This window comes from Acomys minous (genome assembly GCF_964271855.1).
Source record: "Acomys minous genome assembly, chromosome: 1".
Taxonomy (NCBI): domain Eukaryota; kingdom Metazoa; phylum Chordata; class Mammalia; order Rodentia; family Muridae; genus Acomys; species Acomys minous.
In genome coordinates this window covers 106,534,990-106,557,844 of record NC_140483.1, presented here as the reverse complement: position 1 = coordinate 106,557,844, position 22,855 = coordinate 106,534,990, and the positions used below count along the sequence as shown (strand labels likewise).

At 46.4% G+C, this 22,855-nt stretch overlaps 1 protein-coding gene across 4 annotated transcripts in view; it reads left to right on the top strand.

The window, feature by feature from the left end:
* Positions 1 to 22,855, top strand: part of SULF1 (sulfatase 1) — a 161,350-nt gene that overhangs the window by 119,400 nt on the left and 19,095 nt on the right. For all 4 annotated transcript variants that reach the window (XM_084773252.1, XM_084773250.1, XM_084773251.1 and 1 more), the window contains exons 8-15: positions 2,344 to 2,494; positions 3,465 to 3,640; positions 5,607 to 5,735; positions 6,013 to 6,069; positions 7,299 to 7,428; positions 18,173 to 18,392; positions 20,178 to 20,430; positions 22,517 to 22,613. In XM_084773252.1, coding sequence (XP_084629378.1) covers positions 2,344 to 2,494; positions 3,465 to 3,640; positions 5,607 to 5,735; positions 6,013 to 6,069; positions 7,299 to 7,428; positions 18,173 to 18,392; positions 20,178 to 20,430; positions 22,517 to 22,613 — 1,213 coding nt within the window. The remainder of the gene's footprint in view (positions 1 to 2,343; positions 2,495 to 3,464; positions 3,641 to 5,606; positions 5,736 to 6,012; positions 6,070 to 7,298; positions 7,429 to 18,172; positions 18,393 to 20,177; positions 20,431 to 22,516; positions 22,614 to 22,855) is intronic.

Sequence of the window (22,855 nt, the reverse complement as noted above, 5' to 3'; positions counted from 1 at the left end):
ATATTATGTAGAAACCCTGTGTAATCTCTTACAGCTGTATTCCCTTTCCTGCTGCAATTGGTAAGTGGCTAGGAGACCTTTCATGACCAGTGTGCTGTCTTGCTCTGACCTCATACTCTCACCCTCCCCCCTTCACCTCCACCCCTGCACATGGGTGCAAAACCCCTGCTTGGGGATTTTTAAGGCCCTCTGTCCTTCTCAGCTTCTTAATCTAATCCTGTTTGTAACAGGGCATGCTGCACAGACAATGAGAAAAGCAGACTCCAGTCCTCCTCTGAGCCACAGTTCCACTGTGCCTTCCCCCCCACCTCCTCCACCCCCCCCCCCAATTTCTAGAAAGGAGGAATCCTTCCAGGCCGAAAGTCTGGACCACTTGGCTGAAGAATCATTTGTCTGGTAGGCAGCAGACATTGATGTTGAGTGTTTCTTTGACATAATTTCAAAAGGGAAAAGAAAAAAGGGGGAGGGCAGGTTCAGTTTAAAAGAAAGGCAGATAGTACTTGAAGATGCTGTAGTTTAATATTATAGGATTGTTCCAACCTACATATTTGCATGGAAAGAATTTGCTCGTTGGATTGTGGAGGAAAGCCAAGGGCTTCTGTTCCAGGAAGTCCTAGAGGAACACCCTATACCCCATTCACAGGTGTGCAAAGCCAGTGTCCCTTTTTAGCTCTTAGGCTGTCCCTTTCGTGGGAACTCAGGTTCTCTACCAAGCATTAACTGGGCTTTTGGAAATGGTGTCTTCAGAGCTTAATAGGTGATAGTGAAGGTAACCAGGCAACGGGCTGATGCTTGCTGCCACTTAGGATTATCTACCATATGAATGGGCTCCTCGACCCTCCTGGCATGAGGGAAGGGGAAAAACAGGTGCCCTTTCTGGGCCTCAGTATATATGAGAGCATCCCCGTGTACAACCATGCAAACCATGCAGTACAGGAAGGTCACGGCGTGACAGAATAGATGTAGTACTCTCCAGGTCTCCTGAAATTACCTGCTCCGTAGGGACTGTTTCCAGGCTCCCCTTCAGACTTCTTTGTCCACAACCCTTCAACTGTAGAATTCTACCTCCCAAAAGGGGGCAGGTAAACAGATTCCTCGATCAATCCAGATGGTGGCCTACTCTGTGAAACTGGCTATCGTAGACCTGCGGTTTATATTAAAAGTACTCTCAGACAGAGGAATCATCCCTTTGTTCATGTTGCTAATATAGGTGGGCTGTGGGATTCAGGCTTGATTCTACTATCTCCTTTATGCTATGAGATTTTTTTTTAACCTGCCTTGGTTTCCCCGTATATAAAATGGGGATAATAAACCTGTTAACCAGAAGAGCTGAGACAATCACATTAGTGACAGTGTATATTATACCTTGTATAATGCTTTACCATAAGCACTCACTCCCTCTGTGAGCTTTTAGTAGCGTGTGAAGAGAAGGCTTCAGTGAATGTGTGATCGTGTCTTGGTATAAGAACTTGCTAATAACATAGGCCTTCACTTTGGGAGCATGAGACGTAGCATCAAATGGAAACCAGGGAAGACTTTCACGGGACAGAGAGCATTTTGAGTTCCCAGGGCCGTGTAGCTTCTTCCACTGATCTCTGCTACCCACCAAATATAGGTGTGAACGAACTCATTCTACAGCAAAAGGACCCACTTTTCTATAGTTAGCAAAACCCTCGCCCTCTACCCCTGCTGATTTCTCTATGAAGCACGTATTTTACTGGGAAATGTATAAATTCTTGATGGCAGTCTTAGAAAATACAATTAACTTAATGGCTGTAATATGCAAGATGAACAGAGGACAAATCTCGTGAAAATGTGTCCGTGATGAATAGGATTGTTTTAAGAGAGTTGAGAGAAATGTGTTGAGATTGTAATCATCATCACCCCGCATAATGTGGAGGTGAGTTTATTTAATGGGCTAATTAGCAATAAACATTTCGAGAGTTGACCTCAGCCCGAGAGCGCTCCTTCCTGCACTCCTCCTTTATCCGTAAATCTGAAATGGCCACCCGCGCCTTCATGTGTTGCTTACGCATTTTATTCGTGGAACCCAAATGAGCTTAAATTAATTTCATGTTCAGTCTGAGTGTCGTCTGCGACTGTGCATGCCTACAGAGGGCGGGTACTGTTTGAGACGGTGAAGACGGCAGACAGTTTCACAGGCTCAAAGAGTTCTCAAGACGTTTGAGAGAAAAACACTTCAGCAGTCATGAAATCATCTTTCACAAGTGATGATTTCACAACCTTTCACTTGAAATGTTTCCCAAAATGACTAAGTTTTTTGTAAAAAAGAAAAAAAAAAAGAAAGTACGGATGATAAGATTGCCTTCTGCATGTTTTCAGAACTCCGAGCTATAACTATGCGCCGAACATGGACAAACACTGGATCATGCAGTACACAGGCCCCATGCTGCCCATCCACATGGAGTTCACCAATGTCCTGCAGCGCAAGCGCCTCCAGACTCTGATGTCGGTCGATGACTCTGTGGAGAGGGTAAGGCCATCGCCCACCTCAGCGACATGTTTTCGTCTAACTTACCCCCTTAGACCGCCTCTCCTCAAGCCAGTTACTGGTTCCTAATACTGTGTTAAGAGAGAGAAGCTGGGTGTTCAGTGACATCCTCATTCCGGCCCCTTATCCTGTTTGTTCAAGTTTGGTTCTTAAGGAGCCAGTGACAAAGGACAGAAAAATCAAAATGTCACACGTCAGGGTCCGTACCCTCAAATGCCTTCAGAAATTAAACAATGTCAGTGACTAAAGAGGGTTTAATATAATGCAATAGGGGCTGGTGGTGATTGTGGTGAAAATAAAATTAAGGGCCCTATCTAAGGCAAACATCAACAACTGAACTCCAGTTAATCTCTGCAGTATGGAAGTGGAAATCAAGTATGCTCATATTTTCTGGTTTTTTAAAAGAAGACTAGGTCTGCCCAGATGGGGTCTTCTTTGCCCTTACAATTAAATAAAAGAGCGATGAAGTTAAATTTTGCTTTAATCATAGACTTTTCAAAGTGGACTCCACAGAGGTTATTGAGAGAGGTGGTTTCCTGACTTGTTTTATTTTGTTCTTTGCTTGTTTGCCAAACAAGAAACAAGTCCCGTAAGCAGAATGTGCTAGATAAAGAAAAAAAAAGTTACATTTTTTTGACTGTAGTACTGGATCACAAGCATTTTTAAAATGTGGATAACGTCCCTGTTTGCCAGCCTTACTATAGCAGTTCTCAGCTTTCGAAAAATGATGAGAGTCGGGCATGGTGATGCATGGTCTCTAAGATCAGCACTTGGGAAGCAGAGGCAGGTGGAGCTCTGTGAGTTCAAGGCCAGCCTGGTCTACATAGGAAGTTCTAGGTCAGCCAGGGCCTTAAGGAAAAAGAGAAAGATTTGTGGGGGGGAGTTGTGACAATGCTGTGGCACATCACCTCACACGTGCCACGGCTCTGACTTGCTGTGTGCTCTCTTACAGCTGTACAACATGCTTGTGGAGACGGGGGAACTGGACAACACGTACATCATCTACACTGCCGACCATGGGTACCACATTGGACAGTTTGGACTGGTCAAGGGCAAATCCATGCCATATGACTTTGACATCCGAGTGCCTTTCTTCATCCGTGGTCCAAGCATAGAACCGGGGTCGATGTACGTATTTCTCCACAGTATGGAGCGGTCACAGCTCCTGTACATCTGAGATAATCCAGATCCTAACCTCGGTGTCTGGTTTCCTTCCATCCAGAACTAACGAATAGAACCCATGAGCTGTGACTTACCTTCCCTGCCACCTAGTAACTAAACTAGACTGCATAAGAGAAGGCCTGATAACAGTAACAATGACCAGGGTCCTCAAGTGTCCTTTTGTCCTGTGTGCCTGGACAGAATGTGCCCGTGGAAAATGCCACCCTGAATCAGAGGACCAGTGTTCGCTTCCTATGAAGCCCAGTGCCATCTTCTTAGCTTCTAGTTCTATTTAAAAATAATTTGTTTAATTTTAATTTATGTGCACTGGTGCGAGGGTGGCAGATCCCTTGGAACCAGAGTTATAGACAGTTGTGAGCTGCCTTGTGGGTGCCGGGAACTGACCCCAGGTCTTTTGGAAGAGTAGACAGTGCTCCTAACCACTGAGCCATCTCTCCAGGCCCCCAGCTTTTAATCCTTGAAAATAAATTAAGGGATAAAATGCCTTGTTTTCCTCCTAAGAGAAAAGAGACTTAAACAAGCTGTTTCTGTCACTTTCTCTGGCGACAACCTCATCATAGACACAGGTGTCCGTGCCCTTTGCCTACTGTATCGACTTGCTTTGTAGGAAACTGAGATCATGTGTATAGCGAACTATAGAAATGGTAAAAGACAAATTTGGGAGTAGAATTCCAAACAGCATCTACCATGGACCTAAGCAAAACCAAGAAGCCGGACAGGCAGAAATGAGGGTGTGTCTGAGAACCCTTGATGCTGGAAGTGGCACCGTTGGAGCCCAGAGCCCAGGATTCTAAATCTCAGGAAGAGGGTCTTACCTGCTGCTGTGTTTTGCTTATTCTAAGATAAGATGATGAGAGGAGTAAGGTTCTTTGAAGAAGGTTTTATGTCCATTAAGATCACTAGAGGGAAAAGGGCTAATGGAATATAGATTACATGAAGCAGAGACTATTTGAGGGTCCGTAAGAGAGGAAAGAGGGGGTTAGGATAGGGAAATCAGAAATATAAGATGAAAATATCATCATGAGACTCCTTTCTCTGTGTGCTAACTTAAATTTGATTTTAAAAATCCATTAGAAACTGTCTGAGAATAGTCATATCTGTAGTTAGCTCGGTACAGTGAAGGTCTTAGTTGTAAGCAAACTAAAAACTGTAAAGCTGTGTGGTTCCTTGCCATATTAACATTATAGCTTTAGTGCCAGAGAAGTTCTGGAGTAACACACACACAGACACACACTTATAGACACACACACAGACACACACACACATACAGACAAACACAGACACATGCATACAGACACACACATGTAGACATACACAGACACATACACACAGACACACAGACACACACACAGATACACACGCAGACACACAGACACACACACAGATACACACGCAGACACACAGACACACACACACACATACAGACACACACAGACACACATGCATGCACACACGCATGCACGCACGCACGCACCATGAGGCTGGAGAGATGGCTCCATGATGAAGAGCAATTCCTGCTCTTGTAGAGAAGGCCACTTCAGGTTCCAGTGCACACAGCAGACAGCTCATAACTGCCTGTAACTCCAGCTCAAGGGAATCAACACCTCTGACCTATGTAGGCATCTGAGACACACACACACACACACACACACACACACACACACACATAATGATGGAAATATTAAAAGCACCATGTACCAATACACGTCTTGCCTGGCTGCATGCTTAAAATACAATGGTTAGAGGCATCTCTCCAGCGCCAACCCCCTTGAAGGCCAGCAATGGCACTGCTGTCTGTGGCGATGACACGCCCTTCGCTTCTCCCTAGAACAGATGAGAGGGGGTGATAACAGCTCCACGGCCATCTGCTGCCTGCTTTAGGTCTAGCCTGGAACCATCTGTCTCTTTTCAGAGTTCCACAGATTGTTCTGAACATCGATCTAGCCCCTACCATCCTGGATATTGCCGGGCTCGATTCTCCTCCTGATGTGGACGGCAAATCTGTCCTCAAACTTCTAGACCCGGAAAAGCCAGGAAACAGGTGCGTCAACATGTCTTCACTCAGCCAGCCAGCCCCTAAGCTCCCGTTGGTACCCGAGCCAGCCAGTACTGAAAACCACAGAGGTAAAATTAGTTTTCCCCTGTGAAGACTCCTGCAAGCTAAGCTTTTCTCTCGGCTGTTTGTGAACTGCACGCTGATGGAGATGCAGCCATGGTCAGTGGGAAGTGGGAGGTGTTTCTTTAAATAAACTGTTACCTTGGATCCATTTGGGAAAACACTCAGATGCTAAGAGTAAATATTATTATTTTGCTTTCAGGTTTCGAACAAACAAGAAGGCCAAAATTTGGCGTGATACATTCCTAGTGGAAAGAGGGTAATTATTGGTTCCTGGGGTGCTTCTGGGAACCAGTCCTAGTGGGCAGCGATTCCTGCTGAGTAATTTTTTTACCCTTCTTATTTTAGTTTACTAGGCATGCAGATTTCACAATCCCAGTTGCAAGTTTGGTTTTACTATTTTACCTTGTTTTATTTATAAGTGTGTGTGTGTGTGTGTGTGTGTGTGTGTGTGTGTGTGTGCACGGCACATATATGAAGGTCAAAGGACAAATTTCAGGAGTCAGTTCTCTCCTTCTGTCGTTGGTTCTGGAGATCAAACTTTGCCATCAGTCAAGCTCAGCAAGCACTTTCACCTGCGGGGACATCTCCCTCACCCCATGGTTTGAACTGTTGAGTATCTATTCACAACCAGTCAACAGTCATTAATACTACAGTAGAACTACAAAGATGAGACTATCGAAGATGGGACTGGAGCCTCTCTGTGAGTGTAGATTCACCATGTCACCTTTCAGCCTGGGCTCTTAGCAAGTCAGCTGACGTCCTCAGTTATCCTTCTACCCCAGCCCCCGAGTCCTGTAAGCAGCCCCCAGCCTTGCCTGTACCCTGCTTGCTTTCTTTTTCCTTATGTTCTCTGCATTCTATTAACTTATATACATTAATAGCGCTGTGATTATGTCCATATTCATTTCTGGGATACCTGTTTTGTGATGTTCATTGCTTTGTTTTTCTCTCCGTGTAAACCAAAAGAGAGAAAGGCAGGAATGCAATTGTTTATTTACAAGGAGAGCCTTGAGGGTGTTGTTGTTGTTGTTGTTTTCTGTTTTGCTTTGTTTTGGTTTTGGTTTTACAAGATGGGGTTTTTCTGTGTAGCCCTGTCTGTCCTAGAACTCTGCTCTGTCATCCAGGCTGGCCTTGAACTCACAGAGATCCACCCACCTCTGCCTCTCAAGTGCTGGGATTAAAGGCACCTACCACCACTACCCATCAAAACTTGAGAATTTTAAACATAGCCTAGTGAGCATTTTGGAACTAATGCTTTCCAGGGAGGGCGAATGGTCCTCTGCTGACGTGTGCATCTTTACAGCATCCAGTGTGTAGTCCTCACAGAGGACTCAGCCTTTGTCGGTCTCTACGGACAAGAGCAGGCAGGGGTATCATTCCATCTGAAGGAGTGAAGAGTGCCTGTGCTGGGGAAGAAGGGTGCGTGGGAACTGGGGAGCTAGCCTGGTGGCTCTCCAGTAAGAAGCTTTCCCCTTTCTGTCACAGGAAATTTTTACGAAAGAAGGAAGAATCCAGCAAGAATATCCAACAGTCAAACCACTTGCCCAAGTATGAGAGGGTCAAGGAACTGTGCCAGCAGGCCAGATACCAGACAGCCTGTGAGCAGCCTGGGCAGGTGAGTGCCATACTGGTCTCTGCTGCCCCTCCCGCCCCCTCCTCCACCTCCCCCACCACACCCCGTGCTCTCCACTTCCGTGGTAAGCAACATGGGTATTCCTGTATCCCTAAAGTTTCCACATAGTCATGAGGACAAACTCAGTGACACCTCTGCACCTCCAGAACGTTCTAACTTTCTAAGTCTGGCTTTCCCGTCACTCCCCAGGCTCTCTTGGGGGGGACTGCTATGCCAAAGGGCACTGACTTCATCAGAGTAGGTCACTGAGCTGCGTTTAAAGATACCTTACTCAAGAGGTAGGTGGCTGCTGATCCTCTCAAGTGGTGGCCCACTCCAGGAGACATGATGGGACTTTCCATCCTAAGCAGTAGTGAGAGGCCATCTAACAAGGCTGCATGGTGAGAAAGAAACCGTCTGTGTGTTCACTCACAAACGTTTTGGTATCAGCTGAAATTGTGAATGCTAGACTTGACATCAACTGTCATCAGTGAGAGTGGAAAATACTATACAATGAATGAACACCACATAAAAGAAAATTGGGCTGAGTGTGGTGGCACACACCTTTAATCTCATCACTCTAGAGACAGAAGCAGGTGGAGCTCTGTAAGTTCCAGACCTACCTGGTCTACATAATGTGTTCCAGGCCAGCCAGGGCTACATGGTGAGATCTTATCTCAAAAAAAAAAAAAACGTAAAAAATAGAAAGAAAGAAAAACCACAGAGAAAGAAAGAAAAAGAAAAGGGAGGGAGGGAGGGAGGGAAGGAGGGAAAATGTGAACATCAACAATTTTAAAGATTCTGGTTGGAATCTGTGCTAGCTAAAAAGAAATCTATACAGACTAAATTATGAAAATTCCATGTTCCAGTGATAAGTAAAGAACAAAAGCAGCTGGACAGGGATGGGGGGATGGGGGTGGGGGAGAAGAGGAAGGACAAGGAGGAAGGAAGGAAGGAAGGAAGGACCGACCCTATTATCAGACTTCTGTCTCATTCAGTTCAGTGTGGGAGATCTGCGTATGCCTGTAGACTGTAGCCTGTGCACGTTTCTAGTCTGCATCCCCATCTCACAAACGGTCCCTAGTTTCTTGAAAGTCTAGTATCTGAGCAGAATTGTCTAATTACAAAACACAGACCAAGGGGCTGGAGAGAGGGCTCAGCAGTTAAAAGAGTACCTACTGCTCCTTCAGAGGACTGGAATCCAGTTCCCAGCACCCATGTCGGGCAGCTCCCAGAGGATCTGATGTTTCTGGCCTCCTAAAGCACCTGCAGTCGGGTGCACCACACCTACACTCAGATTCAGACTTAAGTACGTAGTTAAACACAACAAAAACAAAACTAAATAAATAAATAAACATACAAACAAAGGGCACTTGTTGCCTTCCAAGATGATAAGTTACCTTAGCTAGAGAAAGACTTTTAATCCTGTGGGGAATTTTTTTTTTTTAATTTCAAATTTCTCTGTCCCTTAGAGATCCACATAGTTAGCCAATGATATTAAGCTTGACAGACGGGCCACCTAGGAATCACCTAACACCCTCCTCCATGTGCTCTTCTAAGAGGTCCCTGTATACTAACCACAAAAGTTGTAGTCACCACTTGATCCCAAGCTCTCTTGCCTCTTCCCTCCTAGGGTGCAGAGGAAGCGGGCCTCGAGGGATAACATCCATTGGGTGTTACTCTAGTCAGCCCTAGTTTTCAAGTGTTTCACAGAAAAGCTTAGACCTGTTCATCGCACTTTAACTCAAAAGTCTTTAAATATCTCTCGTGGACACTCCTAAGTATTATTATGAAGAAGGGCTCCGGATCCTTCTGTAGCTCCCTGAGAGCTCGCAGGAGCAGCCTCGACAGGCTAATGCACACTGTTCTGGTGTTGGAAGTGCTCGCCGTTTAACGTACCTTCTGCAGATCGCTAATCTTGTTAGGGTCTGAGCGCTCTAGGTGCTGCGCAGATATCGATTTGGGAATAAGGCACGGCGCTTACACCCCTTTCAATTTACCGTTTCTGCAAATGTCTCCATATGGCTTCTGCTGGAGCTCCACTCTATGCCCTGGAGGGCAAATGGAGCACAAAACACAATCCTGTTACTTTGGCATAAGCCTCACACTTGCGTGCTGCATGGTAACTATACTAAAAACCTAATTTTGTTTTTTTCAAAGTTTTCTAAACTTGATTTGCTCCCGTGAAATGCTTTGATGGCCCTCTCCCCAGAACCTTCCTCTTGCTTGCTTTCTATGCAGAACAGTCTGGTCTTAGATGTCCTCGTATGGATATTTGAGAAGGTCGGAGCTTGCCTCTTTAGAAACACCTGAATTAATGGGACAAGGAATTAGGCAATGCCCCGATAGTGAAATTTTTCCTGTAAAAATTCTTTCAATGGGAAGAAGTGGGCTCTAGAAGAAGTGTGGGGTGGCTGGCTGCCTTCGGCGTTGGTGTCTCAGTGGCACTAATGAGTAGTTACTGTGATCTCATGGCTTCTTGTGTGACCTCCCTGAACCAGCAAGGTCAGGCTCACCTAGGACCTCGTCAAAACATAAACTCACCACCTCTGACCTGCTGATAGGTACCATGGGATGGAGCCCAGCACTCTGTGTCCACAAGCATTCCGGTGCCTACTGGTGGTGCTCAAGCCATCTTTTAAGGATCTGAGAGCGTCAAGAAAATTTTAGAGGCTGAGCTCAGCTCTGGTGTCAGCCTCATGTTCTCCGGAGTCCTCAGCCCCCTCCCCATTTGCCTTTCCATTGAGTTATATTGAAAATTACCTTTTTGGAGAGCTTCAAGGGAAAGAGCTCAGAACAGTAAGGTCGTGTGTGTGAGCAGAGTGCCAGCTCAGGTGCCAGCTCACGATAGAGCCGATTTGTTTGGCTCCATTCTTCTACATCTAGTACTGGGTATTGAGCCTAGGGCTTCACACACGGCCGGCACTTGGATCACCATGTTGCTCGCTCTTCAGCCCTGGCATCCACACATTGCCTGTGCCCCGTCTTGCCAAGGTTAACAGCCTTCATCCTCATGTCTGACCTTTCATGGGGTGCTAAAGAAAACTCCACACTGTCAGCTCCATTCCCTTCATTCAGTCCCGAGAGACAGTGTCTACCCCCACTGCCATGCCCTGATCTTTACCTGGTCACCTAGGTAGTTATAGTGAATGCATGGAGCAGCCTACTTAAAGGAAAAAGGAATGGAGAGTAAAAGCTATGGGTTGGCCACTGCTTCCTAGCTGTGTGTCCTGAACAATTTAAATCCTCCCGGCCCTCAGCTTGTCTGTCTCTAGAGTGGAGAAAGCCAAGCTGAGTCCTGTGAGGAGCGAGTGCTCTCACTTTCACGTGCAGAAACCGAGGAGTGGCTGGGAGTAATTTCCCCATGCTGTCACCGTTGTTCCAGGCACCTTCACCTGTTGTTTGTGTTTCTATGAAGACGACAGGGGATAAAGCCGGCTGCAGTCCCAGACGCTTGGCATGACTCCTTGACTGTGTGCACAGAGCCACCAGCAGGGAGTAATTATCACAACATGGACATATGTGTTTGCATTGCTTCCATGTTTCAGCATTAATCCAAGACAAAGTGTGAATTCCCACCACTCTCTCAGCTGGGAATCCTACCCCAAGCATGTGTGTGTGTGTGTGTGTGTGTGTGTGTGTGTGTGTGTGTGTGTATACTCACGTGCTCACACACACACACACACACACACACACACACGCACCGCTACCACACAAGCACACACACACTCTTGCGTAAAATCTGAAGGCGATGCTAAGTTCTTGCTGCACATCGCTCTCACCTGGGAGAGTTTGTTTCTGTTTGGCCTATGGACAAGGTCCCTATCTACAGTCCAGGCTGACCTTGAACTCTGAGTTCTCCTGCATCAGCATCCCAAGGCTTCCCACTACAAACATCACCACCATAGCCCCAGCTCTTGTGCTCTTGGTCTTCTTTGACCGCTTTCGCTAACCTTGGGATTGGGCTGCTGCTGCTGACATGCCCTTGGGCTGTCCTCTGTCCTCCACTGTCTCGGGGCCTTTGTTGTGTGCACACGGCAGGGCCAGCCACAGGGATTACTGTAAGGGTTATGTGGATTGATGTGTAGTCAGGCACCGTGACAAGCACTGAAGAGACGCTGTCAGCTGTTGGCCTGTCCAGGGTTCTGTTTATGCTGAAGGTGCTGGGACCGTACTTTGCCCATATTCAGCACTGCCCAATACACATGATTACCTACATTGAGACTTCTCCTTTCCATCTCTCCTTTCTTTCTATGCCTTCCCTTCCTCCACCCATTCCACGTCAACTCAAGAAAACAAGAGCTGAAACCCCTTTGGCACGTAAATCTAGTCCACGCTTCTGAGAAAGTTTTACATTGGCTTGAGCTAAGCCATAGTTCGGACAGAGATGTTTCTATGGTCCTTCTAGTCCCACCACTGGCTTTGAAAATTTCAGGGCATAGCCACCAACATGCAGCTGGTTTTATGATGCTGACACTGGTGTAAAAGTTAATCAAGTTATCACAAAACTACTACGACTCACCAATTACATCTCAGGGGACATGATGGGACCTGCCTCATGACACGTAAGTAGACACACTTTGGAGAATTAGCATGTGTATATAAAACCAAGCTTTTATCTACTCCCTGAACAAAAGGAGACATTTGAGAAAAAAACTTAAGCCCATTCTTTTCACTTGTTTGCTTAATCAGGCAAGTATATACTGAGGTGTAAATGAAAGCATCCATATGCCTGCAGTCTGAAGAACGTATGTGGTCCACACGTAAAAATGCTGATGATCACTATGGAGTGGTCACTCCGCCCTGGAGTGAGAACATCGTGAAATGTTAGTGCTGGGTGTTCCATGCCTAATTTCCATACAGACAGACTGAGGCTCAGAAGGCAAAGGCAACTGACTGGAACAGACCTGGAAGTCTAAGCTCAAACCCAGAGGTGTGTGAATCTACCTCTGGCCAGATAGCCCACCCCCTACGTAGAGCCAGCCTTTGGAGGGCCTGAGATAGGAATTCAATATTCTTGTGGGTACATAGTAAAGCTTTCTTTTTCAAATATATATATGGTTCAGTGAGCATAAACACCTATTATTCTTTCTAACACTCAGAATTCAGTCCCAGAAACCCATATAGTGGAAGGGGAACACTAACTCTCGAAACTTGTCCTCTGACCGCCACCCAAGTTCTATGGCATGTGCGCACACATGCACACACACACACACACACACACACACACACACACACATGCACACATGCACTCAATAAATTAGAAATGAAAAGAATAGTCAGAGCTTTGCCACTAAATAACTATTGTTATATTCCACAATTTCTAGCCAGAAAATAAGTTGTCCAATGATAAGATAAGCTCTTTTTAAAATCAAATCTGATAGCCCTGGCCTGGGTTCATGTAGCACATCTTCTCCTTAAAGTTCAAACCACTCAATAATTTTTTTGCACTCAATAATTTTTATAACACATCTTTAGTACTAAGAGAAGCAGGTATTATTTTACCAGATGTAGCGTCTGGAAGAAAACGAAGCTTCTGTCATTTGCTCAGAGCCATAAAGGTAAAAGCAAAGGACAATTTAAATTGAGGTTTTTCAGACACTCAACCCAGTATTTACCTCTGTTAAAAATGGCTAGCACTCATCAAGTTCACATCCCATCCAACTGTGTCAGGAATGACACATCAGTGTCAAGAGACGGAAGGGAGCTTGAACTGAGCGCAGCATCCTTCCCACGTCTCTGTATTGTCTGTTTCAACTCCCTCTCCTGACCCAGCCTGGCTCCCTCACACAGCTGTCATGATCAGTGGGACAGAGAAAGGTGAAGAAGTAGATTCTGTGTACTTCCCAGCTTCCATAACTTACAACTTTCCATCCAGCTAATCCTGAATGTTTAAAAAAAAAAACAAACCACACACTTCCAATGTCTAGGACAGACTATAGGTGAGAGAGCAGCAGCAGCCCACTGTGCAGTCATAAGGACTGCACGAATAAGTTAGTGTAAGTTTACAGAACCAGTGTCTAGCATCAAACCAGCATTTGGCAGTGTTGATGGTGGAAGTAAAGATGGTAATGGATGAAAATGTTTTCAAAAGGTACAGGGTGGTTTTCTCGTATGGCTCAACCCTCCAAGTCTAACTGCACATAGTATTCTTGTGCCAAAGCAACCAGTCTTCTTCACTGGATGGTATTCACACACGGGCAGATAGAAACAACCACCACTGAGATGACTTTGGGGAACAATTCGGGAACTTGGCACATAGCCTTTGCCCCCAATTCCAAATCGCTGTAGTCGGAAAGGCTAAAAGAACAATGAAATTTGATCCAGCACATTGCTGACTGTACGGATCCAGAACCCTTTGAGGGGGAAGTGTATGATAAATTCTTGACACAAACGTATAAGTCAGAGAGCAGAATGAGAATTAAAAAGTTATAATTCCAGAAAGCAGGAGTGGCCTGTGTGGGGCGTGAATGGCTGGTGCAGACGTAGACACGTGCCTATAGTGATGACTTACTATGAGTAGTAGATCAAGGCTCAATAGAAACAGCCAGGTTCCTACAAGGCTGCTTGCTGAACACAGTTAGTTCCCTGTTCCTTCAGCAGGTGCCTCACCCAGGTTGGAGCTGCACCTCACAGCAGAGCCAAGAGGCAAACACCTTGTTTGGGCCGTTAAACAGCTTGTGGTCTTAATTTCAGAATGATTCTCTTCAAAGTTCCATTTCTCTGCTTTCACCTATAAACTCTCCCAGGGAAGCCACTGTTTTAGCAGCAGCTGTTGTGAGGTTTTACTGCGCAGTCATAAAAGTTGTCGTGATAAGGAACACTGAAGTGGTCATTTTGTTTCATTAAAATCCCTGGTTTGCTTGCCCTGGGAAGATTGTCTGAGCCTTGGGCTAATTACTCTACCTAGTGGGGTCTGTGACTTCATCAGAAAGTCCGTGGTGGATAAATAATTGACATTTTTGTGGATAATGCCTTATCTAAATGTATGTGTAGATGTGTGTGTGTGTGTGTGTGTAGATGTGTGTGTGTGTGTAGATGTGGTATGGAAGTGTGTGTGTGTGTGTGTGTGTGTGTGTGTGTGTGTGTGTGTTCAATACATGCAGATATGTATGTGTGTGTTTGGCCTTGTGTGAGAAACAGTACCAGACACTAAGTTCTTCAACTCACTCCTCAGGAAGGAACTCTCACTCCCCCTTTCACAGGAAATCCATGAGGAATTTGGCTGATGGCAAAATGGGTTGGATTCCAAATAGGCGGTCACTTGAAATTTTATACACACATTTGTGTGCTGCAAGAAGCTACTTGTGCCATCCGCTCCTCTACGCCAAAAAGAAAAAGAAAAACCCGAGAGCCTTTAATGTGCTGTGGCTGAGAGCATTCAGAAAGGTTGTACACAGGCCTAGGGGCTGGAAGTTACTATTTGGCTAGGCATGGTGACATACGTCTGCAGCCCCAGGTGCCGGAGGCTGAGGCAGGAGGATCAATGGAAACCCAGAAGCTGAGACCAAGTCTCAGAAATGATGGCTGTTTGTTTCAGAGATGATAGATTGGAGCCACAGACAGCCCTTTTTTTAGGACTAAAGTTGACCCCATTTTTCTGTGTGGCCGAAACTCGAGCCGTTCTTGGGCTTGCACTTGGCTATGAACCGAGCCGCCCACTCCTGCTCCTCCAGGCTTTAGCCATGCGCATGCGCAAACGCTAGGTATAGAGGTTATCTAGGTGGACTGCTACATCTCAGCCTTTTAGACAGAAGCAGACCTATCAGGCGTGTACACTGAATCACCACCCCCAAAACTGCAAACTATGAAAAGCTAGCTCTTTCGTCAGTACTTACCAACAATAAGGATTCTATATGGTGTACAGTGACCGCGTAGTGAAAAGTGTCTTTCAGCTTTGGAGAACTTCTTTGGGGTCCCTCACAACACTTTCTCAAGCTTAGCGATGGTTCCTCGGGATCGCGCCGCTGCAAATTGCTAGGCTTCGCTTTACGTGCAGAACCTTGGAGCCGACTCTGAGTCTAACACTCAATCATTTCTTCACTAACTAGAAAGGAAGTTGAGCAAGCTGTTCATGTTTACACAGAGCACAAGGCCTGACTCCCGTCGTTCAGGCCACGGTTTTTGTTCTGCCAGAATCATTTGTTTGTTTGTTTATTCGTTGGGTTTTTTTTTTTTCCAGATAGGGTTTCTCTGTGTCACCATGGCTGTCCTGGACTTACTTTGTAGGCCAGGCTGACCTCGAACTCACAGAGATTCGCCTGCCTCTCCTTCCCTGGGTGCTGGAATTTACAGGAGTGCGCCACCACACCCAACTGCCAGAATCATTTTCGTGCCAATTACATCCGCACATTTTTAGACACATCTTTCCTTGCACACAACACAACCCAAACATCTGTATCCTTTTCAAAGACGCGATCACCTGAGCTATTGAGACTTAAATATGTCCCTCCTTCCTTCCCCGTGGACTCAAACTGCAACGCAGTCCACAAAACACCTTAGAATCGCTTAGGAGCTGTGACAGGTGCCAGTATCCAGCCAAGGCTGGGACTTACTCATGTGACATGGCTCTGCTGGGCCTAAACAAATTGATTTCATATTTTTGCATGTTTGTTTCTTTGAGACAGGGTCCTCCAACCCAGACTGCTCCCAGACATACAATCCTCCTGCCTCCGCTTCTTGAGTGCTGAGGGGATAAGCATCAACCACCCGAATCAACTGACTTCATTTTCTCTTTGAGATTTGTCGGTTTCTTTGTGTGTGTACGTATTGTGCCTATGTGAGTTTGTGGGCACCACATGGGTGCCCGGTGCTTAGGGAGGGTAGAGCGTTGCGTTCCCTGGAACTGGAGGAACAGGTGGTTGTGAGATGCCCAGTACAGATGCTGGGAACTGAACCTGGACCCTCTGGAGGAGCAGGAAGTGCTCTTAATCGCTGAGCCATCTCTCCCGCTCCTTCGTCGCCTGTTTTAAGTTGTCTTGTGCAACTTAGTCCTTATGTTGTTGTGGTCTGTGTTGCCTTCTCCTGTCTAACTTGGTAGATATTGGCCCACTCTTCAGCCACCTGCTTTTCTGCATGGAGATTTTGAACCTTCAAGGCTCTCCAGGCAAACCCTGAGATGAAGCAACCCTGACGCGGCTCGCTATAATCATTCGGAAACACCAGGAGTGCGCAGGGCTAAGGTGGAACCGTAGAATGAGTTCTATATTCTTGGGACTGGGGGGCAGAAGCCCCAGTATGGCTCTGATAATTAAACCTATACCACAAGTCCCGCAGCGAAACTTTCCTTTCTCACATTAGAAATTTGGCTTCCGAGACACCTCCCAATGGTTGGCTTACCAAAGGGGGCAGAAGAGGTGACATTCTCAAGACGGTTCTAGAGTGGGTATCCTTTTTAGACATGACCTGTTTTTAGAGACAGAGTTTCTTTGTCCAGCCCTGGCTATCTTGGAAGTCACTCTGTAGACCAGGCTGAACTTGAACTCAGAGTGCTTCTGCCTCCCAAGTCCTGTTATTAAAGGTGTGTGCCCACAAGACAAGACTTATCTTAAGATGTTTGAAAACACGTGTGACACAGCCAGCATGAGCATATGCCCTGGCCTCGGCTAAGAAACCTGTGTGTTGAAATATACATAGGAGGGGGCTGGAGAGATGGTTCAGCAGTTAAGAGCACTGACTGCTCTTCCAAAGGACCAGGGTTCAATTCCCAGCACCCACATGGCAGCTCACAACTATCTGTAACACCAAGATCTGACACCCTCACACAGACATACATGCAGGCAAAACACCAATGCACATACAAGAAAAAGAAAAAGAAATAAATACATAGGCACACCCAGGTAATACTTGCATGTGGGAGGGAGAAACAGTTATATTTAACAGTACAGATGCTTATCAGTGATGATCAACTTCAAATGAAGGCCACCAACCAATGAGTGAGCACTTTAGGGGTTGTAAAAGGGAAAAATATTGGGCCTTTCAAATAGAGAGAAGCTTCTGAGAGGCCTCCCAGAGGGAAGAGACATTGTTGAAACTGGAATCTGCCCACATCCCCACAGCTCTGTACAAAACAGAAGCTAGGAACCCCCAGTGTGACCTCCTGATCTCATCTTCTGGGAAAGAGAACACCAGCTCCCTGGGGTGCCCTGCATGCTGTGGGCCTGCACAGTGGGTAGAAGAGTAAGGGCAAGCAAAAGAAAGCCTGAAGAGTGTGCCAGTACCTGGGAGACCCAGAGTTGGCTCTGCCTGTAGTGGCCTCCTATTAAATCCCTTTCTGTCCTCCTCACGTGCTACTCTGCCCAGGCTCGCTTTAGAAATCCAGAGGCAGAGAACAAAGCAGGTAAGTTTGTTTTTCCAGAACAAATGGGACGGTTTGGCGTACTGGTGGAAACAGCTCTGACAGCTGGCTCCGCGTTGGGACGTGAAAGGTTTTTTACCATGGTTCGTTCAAGACTGTTTAGTCTGTGTGCCGAGGACTCATTTATCACCATTCACTTTCTAGTGTCATCGAGGCAGTTCTGATTTCCAATGGTTCCATTACCATCTCTATGTGCTTGGCACAACAGAAATAGAACCAGGAGTAGAGTTACTGCGGGGGTCACTTAAAAGCATGTTCCTTTTCATTCATGCTCCTTAATGGTACTGCCAGGGAGGGATGGGGGGGGGGGGAACCTAAGCAGTGCTAGGATACTTATAGCACATAACGCCTGGCCCAGCATCACCAACTGCTCCCTGCTGGCTTTTCCAGAACTGGCAGTGTATCGAGGACACATCTGGCAAGCTTCGAATCCACAAGTGCAAGGGACCCAGCGACCTGCTCACCGTCCGTCAGAACACACGCAACCTCTACTCTCGCGGCTTGCATGACAAAGACAAAGAGTGCCATTGTAGGGAGCCTGGTTATCATCGCCCCGGCAGAAGCCAGAGGAAGAATCAAAGGCAGCTCCTGAGGAACCAGGGAACACCAAGTAAGCCAAACCTTGTGATCCACCCCCCCACCCCACCCCCACACACAACAACAGGCGGATCCTCTATCACAACCCCTACCCCTACCCACACACACACTAATTAGATATACATAGATTTCAGGAAAAGAGCAAAATCATTGTTCAGTTTAAAGTAAGATAGCAAGAATCGTTTAGAAACTTTACCTTGCAAATATTTTAACTTAGCATAAACGCTGCATAGGACACAGAGCATCCACACACATGAAAGGGTTTCGGTGGATATTCCGCGAGGCCAATGGCTTAAGTCCATTTGACTTTACCTTCATGGTAATGCTCTGATATGTCTGCTTTAAGCTGCTCAAAAGTTAAACTTCAAGTATCAGTTCACGTGTGTTTAACCTAAGAGGAAAGGTATGAGCAGCTTTTAAAGGCATATATTTCATGTTTTAGAGCATGTGTATCTTTAAAAGCTCTCAAAAGGTTGTATCGTGCTGACTGGCAGGATAGAATTAGTTGAACTCAGTATGGCATATACTTACTGCCTATAATTTCTTTCATAAAAACTCTCAGGTAACTGTGACTGACACATGATTGTACTTAGAGAAAACCGGACCAACATCCACTGAAGAATGAGAGTCTGGTGCCACCTAGTGGCAAAGTGTGAGAACTGTTCCTTCTGCGTCATTTAGGAAACAAGTACCCATGTCCAGTAATTGGACACAAGTGGTTCAAAAGAATCACAGGGTACCTTAGACCCGACATTTTTGTGGTGTGAAGAGTGGACTTTAGGACCATGAATCCCTTGTCCATATCCAAACTGACTATAAAGAGTGTGCATCGCGAAGCCCAGGGTGTAAACAGAGGCCAGAGTTTGTACCTTAAGCCTCTTAACCAGGATGCAGTGAGCACTAGGCAGTGCCCCATAGTCATGGGTACACCATGACCTTACTCTTTGTCATGTGTGTTTAAAATGTTATGTGGTCAATGTCAACCCTCACAAATTTAATATTTTTAGATTGTCTCCCTGTATTCGTATAAACATGAAGTGTTTGGAGTGTTTGTCTTTTTGGAAAAGCAGCTCAGGACAGTGGTGAGATTGGAGCTAAGATGGCTCATCCTGGCTCTAGAACCCAGGGAAAAGCAGGCAAAACCCAAGGTGTCTGCTCCTCTATCCAGCAATGAGGATGCCCACACATCCAGCAATGAGGACACCCACGCATCCAGCAATGAGGACACCCACACATCCAGCAATGAGGACACCCACACATCCAGCAATGAGGACACCCACACATCCAGCAATGAGGACACCCACACATCCAGCAATAAGGACACCCACAATTCCAACAATGAGGACACCCACGCATCCAGCAATGAGGCACCAACCCAAGTTTGATATCTCATAATTGTTTTAATACTTGCATTTCCAGATTCTGGATTCAAGATAGATATACAATGTACAAAGGACAACTAAAACTAAGGAAAGGATGGTTATTATAAATAACAGGGAATATATATATATACACATTCCTGTGCTAACTGCCTTAGCCATTCATGTTGAAAACTAAATATGAGAGTTTATAGCCTGCTAGCCCCCTTGACAGAGGAAGGGCCCGAGGCTAGAAAAGTGTGACATCTGTCACAGAATACAAGCAGGACAAGAGCTTGCTATCCCAGGCACCAAGACAACCCATGGCAATGCAGCCTGCCCTGCCTGTCCCTCTCTGAGATCCCAAAATAAAGGGTGACAGTGTCCCCTCCCATCCCCATCAGCTGATCCCGTGTTAAAGGCTTTCCCTCTCATTCCAGAGTACAAGCCCAGATTTGTACACACCCGGCAGACGCGGTCCCTGTCTGTTGAATTCGAAGGTGAAATATATGACATCAATCTGGAAGAAGAGGAATTGCAAGTGTTACCACCAAGGAGCCTTGCTAAACGCCATGATGAGGGCCACCAGGGACCGGGAGGCCACCAGGCTGCTGCTGGTGACGTCAGGCATGAGATGCTGGCGGACAGCAACAATGCTGTGGGGCTCCCTGCCACTCTCCGTGTGACACACAAGTGAGTCTTGTTTTTGTAGTGCCCAGGGTGGAGGTCAGTATTACCTCACATCCTGTCCAATCCCCATGTGCACTTTGTGAAAAGTAGCATCCTTCAGCGACGCAGTGTCCCGAGGCTTGCCTGCACACAGGGCCAAGGAAGGAAGAAGAAGCTAGAACCTAAGAAACCCAGACATGTGCACTGGGCTCCATTTTATATTATGGCTAGCTAGCTGGGACCCCAGACAGCACAGTTCTGTCATAGCTTAGCTTAACAGGCACGGGTGGAGTTTCTCCCAAGTCATTACCTCCAGAAGTGTCTGGAAACAAGTCTGGGAACTGCTGGGGACTCTCCCACGCTCCGTGCCCCTCCCCCTCCCTGCCCATATTTAGAGCATTACAGAATCAGGCCCTTAAAGAAGGGCAGTGGGTCCCAAAGAAACTTCTAGAAAATGACCAGGGAATAGGAATGGATGTGACATACAGAAAAACCGGGCCTGCCTGCCTCGGGGGAGCAGAAAAGGGTTTCGGAAATCATACAGACAGGAAGCAGACACCTATCTCCACAGGTTAACAGATGCACCCAGCTCTTTAGTTCCTCTCCAAATTTATCTCCTCTCTTGATGAAGAAGCATTCTTTAAATTTATTAGATCTTCATTTTATCCACAGTGTCATCAGCATAGGGTGCCATGGGGTAGCCTGAGTGCACCCTGATTTATTAGTTAACATGCCCATACTCACCCCTTCATTTTTATTTTCATTTTATTTTTTTTTTATTAATTTTATAGCCTGATTGAATCCCCCGTCCCTCCTTTCCTCCAAGTCTCACCCTTCCACTCCATCCCACATTCCCCCATCCCCTTATCCTCAGTTAAGGGGAGCCCCCTGCTTGGGTACCAACCGACCCTGGCACTTAAAGTCACAGCAGAATTTAAGTGCATCCTCTCTCATTGGGGCCTGACAAGACAGTCCAGTCATGTTGGAAGAGATCCAAAGGGAGGCAACTGAGTCAGAGACAGTCCCCACTCTGATTGTTAGGGGACCCACATGAATAACAAGCTGCACATCTGCTTCATATGTGTAGGGGGCCCAGGTCCAGCACGTGCATGCTCTTTGGCAGGTGGTTGGTTCCGTCTCTGTGAGGCTCCATGGGCCCAGGTTAGTTTAGTCTACAGGTTTTCTTGTGGGGTCATTAACTCCTCTGGCTCCTTCAGTCCTTCCACACGACTCCCTGAGCTCCACTTTTTGTTTGGCTGGATCATGAGCACTGGCCGTTCTTCTAGAAGACCCAGATTTTGGTTCCCAGCATCTGCACAGAGATCCACCACTGTCTGTAAGCCCAGTGTCAGGGCATCCAACACCCACTTCTGCCTTCCACAGATACTACATGCACCTGGTACACAAAAACGCACACAGATAAAATGCTGATAGCCATAAAATACAAATAAATAAACAACTGAATAAGGCCTGGAGTCTGGAGTTGATCCCAGCACCACGTAAACTAAGCCCTTGTGATCCCAGGCCTCGGGTGTTCAGCGAGATCAGAAGTTCAAGTCCAGCCTGGGGTATGTGAGACTGTCTTAGAAGGAAAGAAAAAGATGAAGAAGCTGGTGGTCTAGTGCAGCCAGAGACTCCAGTGAGGTCCTCGGCACAGCAAAAGCAGAAAATTAGAGTGTTAGTGAGTGTCTGAGGTATTTTTGTTAAAGCAAAATGCTGTAATGATATGTTTCTTCCAAGAAGGCATTTTGCATCGTGACTCTGAAAAGCTACACACACACACACACACACACACACACACATACACACACACTTTTCTGCGTGCACTTACTGACATTTCCAAAGCTGTGGATCCTGTTCAAGAGGGAGGATGAATGTGAAAAGCTATGACAAGGTTCTTGGGGATAAACCTGTCACAAAGCAGTGACCTTGTCCCTCATCCAGCCATGGCCGGGACGCGTTCTCACTTACCCTTGTGTGGGGAATCAGCTCTAAGCCCAGTGTTTTTACATCCATGGAGAGGTTGGAAGGTGCTGTGTTCTTTTCGCTCTCCCTAGTGTCTCCTGGTATTAGAACATAAGCCTGTTTCTCTTGGCCCTTGACTTTGCAGATGCTTCATTCTCCCGAATGATACAATCCACTGCGAGAGAGAGCTGTACCAATCAGCCAGAGCGTGGAAGGACCACAAGGCCTACATCGATAAAGAGGTCAGCATCGGGGCTGGGGTAGAACTTGGTGATAGAGAGCTTGGTTGCCATAAGCAGGGACCCTGCGCCCATCCCAGCGTCGCAGGCATACAAACTAACAAAGAGTGGCCCACGTGGCTGTGTGCTCCGCTCCCTGGCCCTACTTCGACTAGGGGGACATTCCGTGTGTTCATATCCTCATGTTTTGTAATTGCCTCAAAACTGGGAAGTCCACCAAGACATTTGTCTTCCTCCAATGACAT